The sequence below is a fragment of the Cygnus atratus genome, chromosome 2, assembly GCF_013377495.2.
Source record: "Cygnus atratus isolate AKBS03 ecotype Queensland, Australia chromosome 2, CAtr_DNAZoo_HiC_assembly, whole genome shotgun sequence".
NCBI classification, from domain to species: domain Eukaryota; kingdom Metazoa; phylum Chordata; class Aves; order Anseriformes; family Anatidae; genus Cygnus; species Cygnus atratus.
Genome location: NC_066363.1, coordinates 152610293 through 152624692, shown reverse-complemented (window position 1 = coordinate 152624692; position 14400 = coordinate 152610293). Strand labels below are relative to the sequence as shown.

At 44.0% G+C, this 14400-nt stretch overlaps 2 protein-coding genes and 1 long non-coding RNA gene across 4 annotated transcripts in view; all 3 read right to left on the bottom strand.

The window, feature by feature from the left end:
• CCN4 (cellular communication network factor 4) overlaps nucleotides 1-14400 on the bottom strand; it is a 35953-nt gene that overhangs the window by 21264 nt on the left and 289 nt on the right. The window lies entirely within an intron of this gene.
• On the bottom strand, nucleotides 2100-14398 carry LOC126913166 (uncharacterized). Its single transcript, XM_050708571.1, has 4 exons — nucleotides 13934-14398; nucleotides 5258-5603; nucleotides 2879-3003; nucleotides 2100-2789 (listed from the first exon to the last, which is right to left on the bottom strand). Exons 1-4 carry the CDS (start codon nucleotides 13969-13971, stop codon nucleotides 2741-2743), a joined length of 558 nt encoding a protein of 185 aa, XP_050564528.1. The 5' UTR covers nucleotides 13972-14398; the 3' UTR covers nucleotides 2100-2740.
• Nucleotides 5951-9521, bottom strand: LOC118255493 (uncharacterized). The gene is made up of 2 exons (XR_004780960.1): nucleotides 9130-9521; nucleotides 5951-8638 (listed from the first exon to the last, which is right to left on the bottom strand). It is a non-coding gene; the product is annotated as an uncharacterized LOC118255493 (long non-coding RNA).

Here is a 14400-nt window from a genome sequence, read left to right as displayed (position 1 = left end):
GGTTGTGAGCCACCCAGACCATGAAGGAACACACAGCTGCCATCAAACCAGATCACAACCAGAGAGTAAGGTCAAGGGAGACCCTAAGAGAGTTCCTCTATGAAGATGTCAGTGTTAATAGGAAGAGAAATGAAAGACAGAGCTGCTAAAGGGGCTTTACACCTGTTATCAGGCCTAAACCAATCTTGGTTGTGTGTCTGGGAAGAACAAATCTCTATCGACTCACCCACAGAAAGATCAGGAGTTGGTAAATATTTGCTGAATGTGACTTACAGAGGTCTGGTGGATTTCGTGTGCAGGGGGGAGCATCTCAAACCCATTCATTTTAGCAAAAAGACAAGGTTTCAAAATGAACGATTTTGTTCACTTGAGATGAATGACTATGTCATATCCAGCATGTTCCTCAACCTGGGTATACTTGCAGTCCACACCAGTTACAGAAAGGGTTTGCTCAGGTGGCTGCAACAGGATGCAGCCAAGTCACCACCAACAGGTGGTGTAAGCTGATGTCATCAATTGAAGTACCCATTGCAACAAAAGAAGGAAAACAGAGACAGGTGTGATCTTGTTCTGATCTGAAGGGCTGAAATACCCTTATTATGTAATCTCTCCCAAGATGAAGTCCAACACATTTTCTCAGCACATACAGGCAATATTCTCTTTATTAGGCTTGGTATCTTGGTTTTCTCCCATTTCCAGGGAATTTATTGATTGATTTATAATTACTTTGAAATAAAATAAAAAGTTGTAACTACTTTCCCCTTCACGAACACAACACCAGAAAGTGGGGGTTGCAAGGGAGAAAAGTGTTTTCACCAAAAGCAAGAGGAAATCCTGTTCTTTCTGAATAAAGTGTTAAACCACAACAGGATGTGAAATGTGTGGGACGTGCGAAGAAAAGAAAAAGCAAAAAAAGGCTGCCCTGGATAGAGAATAGAGGGGAAATTTGCTTTAAGGAGAGAATCCAGAGTTGCTGAAGCAACACAACCACAAGATTTGAAGAGTTAAACTGTTCTCTGTTTACCGAACCATTGAGTAGGAAACATGCAGCTGAATCAACAGGAAAGTGGAACATGGAGTCAAAAGTGCATTTTTTTAACTTGTCCTTTTCTTCCCTAAATCTACCAAGAAGATTAACAGTTGAGATTTAATAGCAAAGACTTCAACTGCATATGTTCTGCAGCAACAAAGTGGAGAGCCTGCTCCAGTGTGCTGGCAGCTGGACAGTGCTTATCAGCAAGAGCATCCACTTCCCAGGCCACAGCCAAGAAATAAAGCCTATTCAAGGTTTAAGAAAGCTCACATGATGGGAATTTACTGTCTGGAGGATGACTGCCAGGCCCCGAGGTCGACCTGAGGCAGAAGCAGCCAAAGCTGCCTGGACCAGACCTCCCACGACTATCCATCTCTCAGCATACACCCCCATGTTCTGCCTGGTCTCCCCTCTCCCCTAGTCTCCTAAGCTAATAACCCTAGAATATTATAATTTTGATTTCCATTTTTCAGCCAAGCTCGTAGCCTCAGAGGAGTGTACAAGTCTCATCATTTTGCATTTGGATTCAGATGCGCAGTAAAGAAAAACAGATACTGAAATTTTTATGTGGATCCAGTCTCAGGTTCTCGATCCTACATGGAGTTCCCATTATCTTTCCAGGAAAACAGTTGAAACTAGTATTTTGATTGTAACACACAAGGTTTAGATTTTTTGTGGGTTTTTGGTTTGGTCCCCCCCCACACACACACCCTATTACTTTTACAGAAACTATCAGTTAATGTCCTGTGCAAGCCTGGGAAGATGTTCATTGTCTGAAATTCCTCTACATCATCAACAGGATTAAAAAATGCAAGAAGCACATTTGGCTTTTTCAAAAAATGAGCAAAAAAGGTATGAGTTTTGTCACTCACATGGTATTTGGGGTATCCTTCCTACTCGGTCTCTTTTATTGAGACAAAAACAAACAAACAAACAAACAACAAAACACAAACACACAGGCAAGTGAACATTTTACAGAGTCTAATGAAAAATGAGAAGGAACAATATTTTTTCCCACTAAATACATTCATTTTTTTTTATGCCTTTGACTAATAGTTTTAAGCCTGCTACAAACTGCACTTTTGTTAAGGGCTGACCCTTGGGGACCAGGGTCTCATACCCCATATTTAGAGAGCCCACAACCATTAACTCTCCAAAACAGAAGGGAACAGATGCTGCTTGCTTTTTTAGTGGCATTTCAGTCAAGGATGACTGGGTTTTAAGCTAACTTTGCTACATTTGTGTCTTATGTTGTGTCTTTAAGAGTGATTTAGATCCATATCTGTTTGGTTTTTGATTTTTTTTCCCCCTATCCGATTACCCTATTTAGGGTAAATATTGATCTATCATTTCATCCAGTAGACCTTAATAGCATCAGATAAATGCTATAGGTAGCAGTTTGGCAACAGATGAATGAAAATGATAAGGAATGTACAACACTGTAGTTTTAATAGGGTTAAAAGGAAATAATATGACCAGAAAAAGTTTCAGAGATGAAAGGACTTTAAAAAGCACTGGGGCTTTCCACAGGCAGAGTCTGAAAAGCCAGGGAAACTGCTAGGAAGCAGCGGGTACATTCATAACATTGAGATCATTCAGAATGATTATTATTAAAATACCTCATATATATTTACTCAATATGAATAAGGAGAGAATAAAATAATGTTTTTGTTCCAAAACAGTGCTTCTTCAGTGTGGAATGGGGGTTCACGCAGGAGTTCCCATCCGCAGATATCCTGAGATCTTCTTTGCAACTCTGAATATAAGAGAAGCTTCTTTTTAATAGTTTGGCTGCTTGATAGCATTCTTTAAAGAAAACCTTGATTTCAGTTCCAAAATATTCACCTTGGTGTTCTCTCACAGTCATCAAGTTTCCTTGCCCTCTGCACTCTTGCCATGGACAGTTTCTCTACTTCTTGTCTGTTTTGGCCCGGATTTCCACGGAGCTCCACATTTGAAATCCTGCAGACCTGGCAAGGGAAGGTTTCTCCTTCCTTTGGCTCCTACCTCATGGCTAGGAGCACTATTGAAACACTGAAAATGAGCATGGCTTGGCACAGAGCATTTGGCTTATGAGACTTGCAGAAAGCTTGTTACACCCTTATGTAAGTTTGCAGGACCTTTGCATTGCAGCACACTTTTGCAGCAGGCATTTGCCCGTTTCACGGTGTTACCTTTATCAGAAGGATGCCACCTGTCTTGTCTTGGTTCTACTGCCTTGGCCATCCCTGTGCTGTAGCAGTGGGAAGCAGTGTGCCCTTCATATTGACCAGATAACAACGTGGGGTCCTTTTACATGCTTTTTGAGTGCCTGTAGCAGTGGCTAAGCAGAGCATTGAGGCTGGGGAGCCCGCAGGATTGCAGGGAGCAATAGCAAAGGCTGGCTTGAGGATAAGACATAAGTTCACTATGAAAGGCTTGATGGCCAGGCTAATCCAAAAAACTTTAAAGGAGTACTTGCTTTTTTTTTTTTTTTTTTTTTTTTTTTTTAAGCAAGAACCGCAATAGGACAGCAGTCAGTAGAGCAACGGCTACAAACATCTTGTCCATGTGCTATGAAAAAGGAGGACGGGGTGGTGAGGGGAACAGGCTGTTCCTGAAGAGCTGGCTCAGAAACAGCAAAAGGAGCAAACAGGCAATGGGGAGGAGGGAGGCACGGAAGAGGACAGAGCCAGCTCTCAAATCAGCCTGGGCTTTGCATGACAAACACTATTCCAGACACATTTGAAGCTCAGATCCTGTTTTAATATGCAACAGAAAGCCCAAAAGGCATCTGTACCTTCCCTCCAATCCCCAACAAATGAAAGCTGACACACTGCAAATGGAGGAAAAAAAAAAAAAAAGAAAAAAAAAAAGAGGCCAGTAGATTTGCCCTTGGCTTGTACAAAGCTAGGGGGACAGAACTGTTGCTTTCAAATTAAATACAATGGAAACTACAAGTGGGGAAAATAGAATGCCTCCTGGCATGAATTCATAAAGAAAAAAAAAAAAAAGAAGAAGAAAAGAAAAGGAGTGAAGTTATTAGTAAAGGAAAATTATGCATTGTGCTGGAGAATGAATCCTTTTGCCCCTTGAAGTCAGTGGAAACAGAACTGAAATACAGGGCTTTGGTAAAATAAAAAAGATGCCAGAAACAGGATGAGAAATAACCGGTGCAAGCAGTAAACGTGCACACTGATTGACTCAGAGGTCGCTGCTCTCTGGATGGGAATGCACGGACTGCACTTGCAAGGGCAAGAAGAGCAGGAGGGATTGCTTATGGTGGAAAGCAGCACCTTTTGCAAGGAAAAGAGTATCGAATAACCCTGTTTTAATCTGGGGCCCAAGAGATGAAGTGACTGTCCCAAAGGCAGACAGGATGTCTGTGGCAGAGCCAAAAATAGCAGCTAGATTTCTTGTTCCTACACTGTAACCATACCATGATCCCTCCTCCTACACACAGCTAATAAAATAAGTTGTTTAGTTCTTATATGATGAAAAAAAAATAAAATAAAAAAAGAAAAAAAGAAATTGTTCCACTGAGCCAACTCTCAGATGCTGTCTGTTCAGCAAAATCAGTTGCTTTGTTTTTTATCTTTCAAACATCACATGCACCTGATGCCTGCAAAAGGGCAAGACTCTTTCACCTCTCCAATGCCTTCACATCCAACAAATCAGTGGTGATCAGCAGTTTCCAACTCGCTGTGCTGGTGCAGAGTGATGTAAGGGGTCCTACACACTCTTGCTTGCTGTGATACCTGCTGGGGCTCAAGTCTAAACCAAGCAGATGACAAAATTTCCTTTTCTCATCCAGAGACCTCCTGACCTCAAATGGCATCAAACCAAAAAAAGAAAAAAAAAAAAGCCACAAAACCAATGAACCAATGAATGAACGAACAAACCCTTGCTCAGGGTACTGCTGCAGCTCCACTGCAACACACAGACGTGGGGGGGTCCTGCACCCCAGCAGTGAAGTTCCTTGGCAGGTCACGAGGAGAAAGTCGCTGAGATATTGTCATGTCCATCAGCACCCACACATCTCCCCAAACCACTCCATGCAAACGTTGCCTCTTCCCATCCTAAACAACCCCAAACTGATAAAAACATTTCAGCTCTTAAGTAGTTTGTGCTGCTGCTTTCCCACAGAGGAGAGGACATCAGCTAGGCGTTTTGTCTCCAGGGGGCAAAAGATGAATTACTAGTTATATGGGTACTGACATTTTTGCTTGTCTCTGGAAAACTGACCTTGGTGTTGGCTGTGCATTGCCTCCAGCAAGCCAAGAGGCTGCTGCGAGCAGAGCAGAGCAGGCACAGGGCTGGTCTCCCAGCTCCCCGACACGTGAGGGCGGTGTTGGTGCACAGATGACCGGGCTGTGGTGCTCCCCTGCAGCCCTGCACAGCATCCTGCTGCTGAGGCTCAGCATCCTCCTGGGCCAAGGCTGCTCCACTTGCACAATTCGTGCCAGAAAAACAAACAAACAAAAAAACCAAACAGGTTTGTGAAGCGTATGGGGAGGGGGGTGTTAGGCCAAAATATTTGTATCCACACTGTTCCCATTGTAGAGGCTGTTTTTCTAAGAAAGTTTCCCCTCTGTATGACAGGATGAACAATAAAACCATGATCAACACCTATACAGGCATATAATGACATGGGGAATGGGACAGATGTAAGTCTTTAATTATGTCTCTATAAAATGGTGCAATCAAAGATGGAGAGGTTTTTAAATGATCTGAACTGTGCCACTGTAATATCCATTTATTCCTCTAATCAAGTACTCCAGCCTCCCAGACGACACTCTGGAAAGCATGTTCATGCAGCTGGCACGGGGGGGTGGGGGATCAGTCAAAAATATGGCACGGTCATCTCCTTGACTGAAAACAGATAGCTTATATGATACATATGGAATAAGTGACACAAATGACAAAAATGCAAGCGTGTAGGTTATATATGTGCATGTTATATATATTTATGTGTACATAAATCACACAGAATTAAACATATCATCGAAAAGAAGCAGAAGCTTCTTATCTGAGCCTGAAAGCAGGCATGGAGTGCATCATCCCACTGCAAGCTCAGGAGCCCACCCACACTCAGGCAACTCTGACGAGCGAGGAATTCACCAGCCTGCATGAGCACGGTCACACCACCTCCTGGGGGAACTCCAGCGCACCAAGGAAGCTAAGCACAGGTTTTGACGCAAAATCTGGAAAAACAAGTCAAGTGACCCCCAGATATCCACCAACTCATAGGTGTCAGCTTCTCTGACCCCCTTCCGAGGCCCACGGAGAGCTGTGCCTCACAGAAACGTTCAGTTAAATGTAAGTTTTTAATATGTGCAATTGGCACTCTAATAAAACAGTGAGAATTAATAGTGAATGATCTCCATAAATTAACTTCAGTATTAAATATATAGTGACATCCCTGCTATTTAACTACAGTAACTGCAATATCTAGGGTCAAATGTGACAGAAAAGCTCACAGAAAGAAGGCAGCTGAATTTGCGCCCATATTCTTATATCAATATATATCAGCCCACACACAGCTGCTGTGGGCATGACCTAGTCCTCCAAGACCAAAATCCAACAGGAAATACTGCCAGCGGTGCTTATAAATAAACCACCTGATGAGTGACCAAACTAGTTAATGGAACGTGGATAATTTCCTAATTAATTTTCCACCGTTTTTTTTTTTCTCTCGTAAAAATGTAACCAAAGAGTTTTATAGTGCAATCCACTTGCAGATTCTCAGCACTGGCTGCAGTTTTTGTGGTTTGGTCCTTCCTTGCTAAACAGATAAAATAATCCAGCTGTTACTCTAAAACCAAGGACTTGGTTGCCTGCAGGCAGCCAAGTACACGTGCCAGCCATTTGGAAGAGAGTTTTATTCCCCCCATATGGATTTTGATGCCTCTGCCTTCTTATCAGCCCAAATACAGAAGGTTCCGTCTGTCAGAGCAGATAAAATCTGGTGATCATAAATGTGAGATATAGGCTGCTTGGTTATCACACACATCCAGGAATGTTTTGGTGGACTTCAAAACTCAGAAGGAAGGATCCACAAGTCAAAAACTAACAAACAAACAAACATATACAGAAACAAGAAAAAAATAAAAATAAATAAACAAAACACTACAGAGTAACCTGTAGCACTACAAATATGAGAATGCTAAGAACACCATTTATCAGTGACGATGACACAAGTGTTCAGAGCACAATCAGGAGATGCTTTAAGACAATGCTACACTTTTTGGGGTAGTCACCAGTTTCCTTACAGAGTCCTGGTACAAGGTGATCCTGAAGGTCTTTTCTAAATCAGACGATTTCATGATTCTCTGATTCTGTGAGTGTCTGCTCAGTGCAAGGCTGATCCCTTCAGTGAGGTCACTGATTCAGGTGCTTAGTGTTGTCCCCAAAAGGCCCCAAATAGGTTTACGGTGAAACCATGCTTCCTTCTTTTCACTGTGCCTTTTCACTATGCCCTGTCACAGGCCAAGTAAAAGTTTATGGAGATGAAGAAACTTCAGCAAGAGAAAGAAACAACCACCCTTTCTTGCTGTCTGTCATTCCTTGAAAAACTTCAATAAGAAAACACAAAAAAACAAAAGGAGGAAGGTACTCTGGAAAGCTGCTAGAGCACAGAAAGGAATGAAAACTTTTAAGCAACTCAGAAACTAAAGTTTTAGTTGCATTTGTGGGTTCTAGAAAGGGGAAAGTGATATTGTACACACACAACACAAAAAATTGCTACCTTCTAACAGAGAAAAAAATCCCTATGTCACCCAGAGCAGTTTTGGTCAAAGAGTTGTTAAATCTATGTGGGTTGCACTGCTCGTGGTGGCAGCAGCAAGTTTTGTGTCAGGTATTGTACAAAACTTGTTTTCTATTCTTGACTTTACTATGTTCTTTCCATTATATGCAGGTGCTCCATATAGTAGTTGCAAGTTTCTGTATCTAACACTAATAACTCAGTCAAGTCAATGTTGTGTGCTAGAGATAGAATAATCCAACCAAGGCTTCATATACACTTGGAAGCGTTTCACTGGAGGTGATTTCAGTAAGATCAGAAGGGAAAGAACAGATTCACCTTAAATATCAGTGATAATAAAGTGAATAGAAAGAGTATGATCCAGCTCCGCACAAAAGGTGTGAAAGCAACCAGTGCAGAACAGGTATTGTAGTTCTGTTCATTCAAGCATTGATGAAATGCTGGACCAAGCTACTTTGCAGTGCTGCTCCATCACCAAGCACAAGCTGGGTTTTTTTGTTTGTTTTTGGTTTTTCCTTTTCCTTTTTCCTACGATTTCTTCCAAATATGCAAGAAGGCAAGCTCTTAGGAGAAGGTCCTTTTGCAGGGCTGGCATTGATCCATGGTAGCAAAGTCCTAACTGAACACATGTCCAGTATTGTCAGGACCCAGGTATGCTCCTCTGACTCACAGCCGTCTGTGGATGATGCATGAGCCCACATTTACTTCTGCAAATACTTCTCAGGTTTCCTCTTGGGCTCATTACAAGCCATCCTGGAGTTCATGAAACTTGGCCTTCCAACTTGCTCATCTCTCATTTGCTTTCTAGGTTAAGTAGAATGACAGACCCAGACTAATAAAACAGAAGAACAACGTGGGAGCTATTGAGAAAGAGAAGAGGAACACAGCGATGACCACACAGTCCTGGAATGCATTACCAGCCCAAGTATTAGAAATTCATTGCTCAAGTTGTGCTGCAAAGCTTAGCCTAAACATTATCTTCTTCACAGCTGTTTCAGCCTAAAGGCTCTCCTTTCCTTTCCATCCACAAGAAGAATTACTTGTAGAGTAGAGCCAGCTGTTGGCATCCAGAGAATTAAAAATGCCTTTTCTCCCTTCTGCTTTCCCACACCTAGTCCAGAAGCAAGGGTTACAAGTCAAAGGCCAGCAGCAGTCTATTGGAAGGTATAAGGGATTAAGAGGACTCCAGAAGCTCCACCCAGGATTCCAGAATAAGCAACAGCCAAGAGGGAAAAAGGTAAGTTTTTAGTATGGATGCACTGAATAGCAGAGGCAGTGAGTAACAGAGGCACCAACAGAGGTACCTCCCAGAACCGAGAGATGAGATTACAGGAGAACCAGTGGTCCTCACCCACAGCTTGTAATCCCAGAGCAGCACTGGAGAACATCTGCAGAGAGCTGCTAAAGCAGCAGACTTGGAGACCCTCGACCCAGGGACACATCTGTAAAAACAAAGCCCTGTGATCTCCTGGCCAACATGCAGCAATGGGATGGGGAAGGTAACCCATCCCTGAAGGCAGCAGCTTCTGGGCAGACAAAGCTTAGAAGAGGCACTGACAGGGAAATTTGGGTGCTGTGAGCCGAGGCCAAGGAGCTAGGGCTGACCTCTTGGTAAACACAGAAAGAAAAATAAATGGGTAGAGTTCATTTGGGCCCATTACCACCAAACTGATAGCTGTCAGTTAAAGTTTCTGCTTAATAGACACAGAAAATTCTGCTTTTAACATAAGTGCTTTAAGACTGACGATGGAGTTATATTAGAAGAAACCAAAGGGGAATTCAGAAGGACATCTTAATCCAGGGAGCCTACCTTCTCCTTCTAGTGACAAACTCAAACTTTAAAAAAAAAAAAAAAAAAAAAAAAAAGGAAACCTTATCTTGGTTTCTGGTCCCCAGCTTGAGCCACTGACAGGCTTGATACCCTAAAGTATCTTCAGCTGAAGCCGTGCCGTGGCTGTGGCTGTTCAGCTTTTGCCAGGTCACAGCTGCCAATGTTCACATGCATAATACTATTTCTTTGCCTTTTTTTTTTTTTTAAAAAAAAAAAAAAAACAGCTTCATTTCCATTCACACATGAGAGCCAAGGCTGTCCAGACAGGAATGCTCAAGACCCCGCTGGGACACTGAGGCCATCCAAAAAGAGCAGTTCTCAGTAAGATGAGCATTGGCAAGATGCTGAAGAAACTCCTAACTCCCCAACATGGGAGGCTAGAGCTTCCGAAGAAAGAAATCAAATGTCCTGTGTGGATGTGGAAGACTTCTGAATTTTTGGCCAGTGCCTTTTCCCAGCACCTCGGGAAGGCAGAAGAACCTAAACAAGTGCAACTCTTTCACAGGACAGATACCCAGCACAATCACATAAATCTCATGCTTTTGCTAAACCCCACAGCTATTATATTTAATTAATGACTTTCCCCAGAGAAGCACTGCTAGACGAGTACTCGCAGGGCTGCTGCAGAGGGAAACAGGTACAGGACTGCCCAAGGCGACACGAACAGGCCTCTGCCAGGCACAGCTGTGAGAGGAGCAAGGAGGCCAAGCACTCTCCCTGGCTCTCTGTCTTGATTAGTGTTGGCAAAGATGCTGTCACACATGGGTACCTGATGGCTGTCAAAGCAAATTTGGAGGCTTGATGGGAGAAGTTATAAAGAAAATGCATAAAAGCAGACATAGGCAAATCTTATAAAAGGTTTGGGTCTGGAGCTTTGATCCATCTGAAGCACTATCCGTGCTGCCTTTAGGATGTTGCCTCCAAAATGGCAATGATTTTGTTATGCCTGGGGATTTGTGAGGGGGTCTGCTGAATTAAGGACCAGCTTTGGGAGAGCCCACCCAGCCATACCCACAGGGATGCAGCTTTGAGCTGCAGGACGCTCACTTGTATGGCTCTTCAGCTGCTCTAATCAGGGTAATTCTAATTGTCATCCACAATTTAGGGAAGTGAAGGATAGAGACCCTCCTAAGGGGAATCGTAGCCAAACTCTCTTTGGTCAGCAGCTTCTGTTAAGCAACAGGGAACGGTGGGAAGGTTAGAGGTACAAGTAATATCAGCCTTAAACCTAGGCTGCCCAAGATTAGCCATGCACCATTATCAGTGTTTCAAGTCTGCAGTCTTCCATTATAAAGCACTCAGCAGACAGACCTCAGCTCACCTCCCTTGGAGGGCCACAGGATTTTTGCAGGTAAGGATAAATTTTTTTGGAGCCTTTAATACTAAACTGTATGGGAGCTGCTAGCAAAACAAATAGATAAATTAATACATCAAACTGTAGGGTTTTTTTTTTTTTGTCAGAATGTGGTTTCTTCTGGAAGAAACCAGAGAAATGTAATCATTTTTTCCTGCCACCAAATCTAAATATTTTGCAATTGAAATTCTTGGCCTTGCATCTGTGCCAATATATAAAAGAGGGGAAGGAAAAAAAGAAACGTATTACAGTTCTCAAACCACCTTTCACAAAACCTGTGACAGCCCTGAACTCAGGTCACTATCAGTGACTATCTAACGAAATCAATGCTCAAGCAGAGAATGTGCCTAGGTAAAACTATCTTTGAACAACTCTCTTCTCCCTCCTGTCCAGTATAGCCAAAAGACCAGTGTTTGTGTGCCATGACTGCCAACACATCAAATAAAAGTGTCAAAACCTACCTACTAGTCACTCTATAGTGAATCAATAAGGTTGGAGAAGACCTCCAAGATCATCTGGTCCAACCATCCCCCTCCCACCAATATTACCCACTAAACCACATCCCTGAGATCACAACACCTCTCTTTGACATCTGACCTGCTGTTTACCAATGTCATTAAAGGAGAAGTCTGCAGGACTGCATTCACTTCTTACCTGATCACCGCTCATTTCCCCACTTCACATGTTTTAGAAACTCTTAATGCTGTTCTTCTTCCCATATAATCTCCTTTACTAATTTTCTACAAAATGCAGAATTGCGTTCCTAATCACCCTGGTCTGGGATATTTTGTCCCATCTGAATGACAAGTCTCATATCTGCAAAGTTGTGAGGGCTCAGAGCAGGAGGTCCTGGCTCATAGCACTGAGAGGGGCCAAGGCACCCAGCCTTACAGCTCTTGCTGCAGAAATGACTCAGGCACTGAGGAATCTCAGCCAAGCTGACAGGACTGGGACTCCCATGGTATCTGCTCGTATATCTATGAAAAATATTTCAAGTCATTTGAAAACTTATGTATGAAATTCCAACTATGCTCTGCTGTTTTTCTCTTTCCCAACCCTTTGCCTGTACCATTAGGCTCCAGTACAAAACTTCATCAGTAAAATTGTTTAAGAGCTCAGAAACTGCCTGTGGCTGAATACAGTTCTAGGGGTGATGGTCTGTCCTGCAGAACCTGAGAGCTGCCTTCTGAAACGCACATTAAGATATACCTCTTCTTCCCATATCCCAGTGTAACATCTTTTTTTTTTTTTTTTCCTCTTTCTTCATATTCACATCACTTTTGAGGATGTCACAGGTCCCCAGGGATACCACTGAGCTCTATACGTGCACAGTGGCTCATGTGGTGCTATTGCTCCATGGATGCATGCACAGTGTTGGGAAGATCTTTATTGTTGTTGGGATTGTGCTACCGAAGACTCAATGCACACTGAGGTGGGGCTGTGTCGGGGTTTTATCAGCACTCATCTGTGATGACCTGGGTGACTTAGCAGGGTTATCTCTCCTGGGCAGGGTGGTCAAGCTGGCTAAATACAACACCCCACACCACTTGCAACATCTCTTGCACCTTCAGACATCCTTCTCTTAAGCAGACCAGACCAAGCCTGGTCTTCTCTAGAAAGTCCTTTAAATATTACACAGGCTAATACTCCCTCCCAGTTGCTCTCCCCTACCTCTCTCATCCTTCCATCCCATCACAGGATTCAAGCACAGCCTTCTAGGGGCCAGCTCCTCAGGTCGGTTCAGGAGGTGACACAGCTCCACCTGCACTTTTAGATGGAGGGCTTGACCTGAAAATGGTCCAGAACCAGGACTCTTTGTAGGCTATTTTTGACTCTTTCAAACTCTTTTAAATGATCGTCAGCCCAAACATACTGCCAGCAATATCTGGAGTGCACTTACTTACTCATCCCCACAGCAGGCGCATGTGTCTGCATGTACTCACACATACTTTCATGCTACAGCTGCTTTTTTGACAAGCGGCTTTGATATCAAGGGAGCCCAGGATAACCACGCTAAAATTTCCAGGGCTCACATACATGTCCTGGAATAACACTTGTGGAGGGGTAGGGGCAGGAGCTGGGGTCCCCCTTCTCTTTGGGTGACTTTTTTCTTGCTCAACAAAAATCAAAGTTGATTCTTACCTGGGAGAGATGCATTTTGTTTGTTTGTTGCTAGCTTTGTGGCATTTTTTTTCTATTTTTTTTTTTCTAGGAGGGCACCGTATCAGTCCATCTCCACATTCAAGCAGGACTTATCGCTCTGCCATCTGCTGTCACACAGGTGCATCTGGTATACCACACCACACGTGCTACTTTCCTACTTTCTTGCTTTAAAGCCCCGCTTTATCTCTCTATAAGCGAGCCAACCCTGGTGCCAGCAGCCCTGCAAAGCAAAATCCCCCCTGTGCAAAGCAGCTGATTTCCCCCACCCCTCCGAGCAGAAGAGTTGCTCAGACCCAGCCTCACAGCTCAGGGAATGCACAGCCTCAAGCTGGGCAGTCCAAGCATGTCCCTGGGATCCACCCTCTGCACCCCGGCACTCCGGGGATGAGGATGTGGATGAGGATGGGGGGACACACGGCTGCTCAGTGGCTCTCCCGCTGGGGACAGGCACTCCCCGCACCCTCCGCCTCCCTGCCTTGATTTTCACCTTCTGAAACTCAACTGCTTTTACCCCCGGAGATTTTACACAAGCCGCAAGCATGCACTGGGAAAAGAAAAGCAAAACGCAAACACCTCCAGAAATGAGTGGCTCTCCCATACACTTTTCTTTCTTCTTCTTCTTTTTTTTTTTTTCTTTTTTTTTTTTTTTTTCCTCCAAACAGGAGGTGAGGGAAAGCAGCTACCGCCTGCCCAAACCAGAAAACAGAGATCCAGCAGAGGCAGGAAATAAATAAATAAATAAATAAATAAATAAAATAATAATAATATTCCTTCCCCGGCCCCGAGGCGGCTCCGGCAGCCACACACCTGTGGGGAGCGCCTGGTGCCGGTCCCGGCTGTGGCATGGCTCGGCACGGCTCCAGCCCCGGTCCTGGTACCCCCGGAGAGCTGCACTTTCCTCCCCAAGCAGCTCCCTTCGCAGCCTGACCCTGGCTGCTTCAGGCAGCAGTGGGTGATCCTTCCCTCCTTGTTTTGTTCCACAGTAAGAATGACAGTGATAAAAGCAAGCAAGCAAACAAAAAAAAACAAACACGGTTTTCTGTGCAGATCCACCTGGATCATGAGTGGAGATGGACTCAGTTCAGAGACTCTTCTGAGATTTTCCCTTTTTCCTTTCCTTTCCTTCCCTTTTCCCTTCCCCTTCCCACCTTTCCTCCCTCTCCCATCTCCCACGCATTTACCCGTGCCCACGCTCCCGCACGCGCCACGCTCTGCCCACCCCGCACCAAACCCGAGTGTGTTTGCAGAGGACGAGTCTCTCCTGCAGTTTCCAA

Excerpts from the sequence above, each read along its gene's own strand:
- LOC126913166 (XM_050708571.1), bottom strand. The coding sequence starts at position 13,971 with ATGCCACAGCCGGGACCGGCACCAGGCGCTCCCCACAG. Across the intron at positions 3,004-5,257 it reads AATGCACAGCCAACACCAAG|GTCTGCAGGATTTCAAATGT; the intron begins GTCAGTTTTCCA and ends TTCCCTTGCCAG. Across the intron at positions 2,790-2,878 it reads GACTGTGAGAGAACACCAAG|AGTTGCAAAGAAGATCTCAG; the intron begins GTGAATATTTTG and ends TCTTATATTCAG.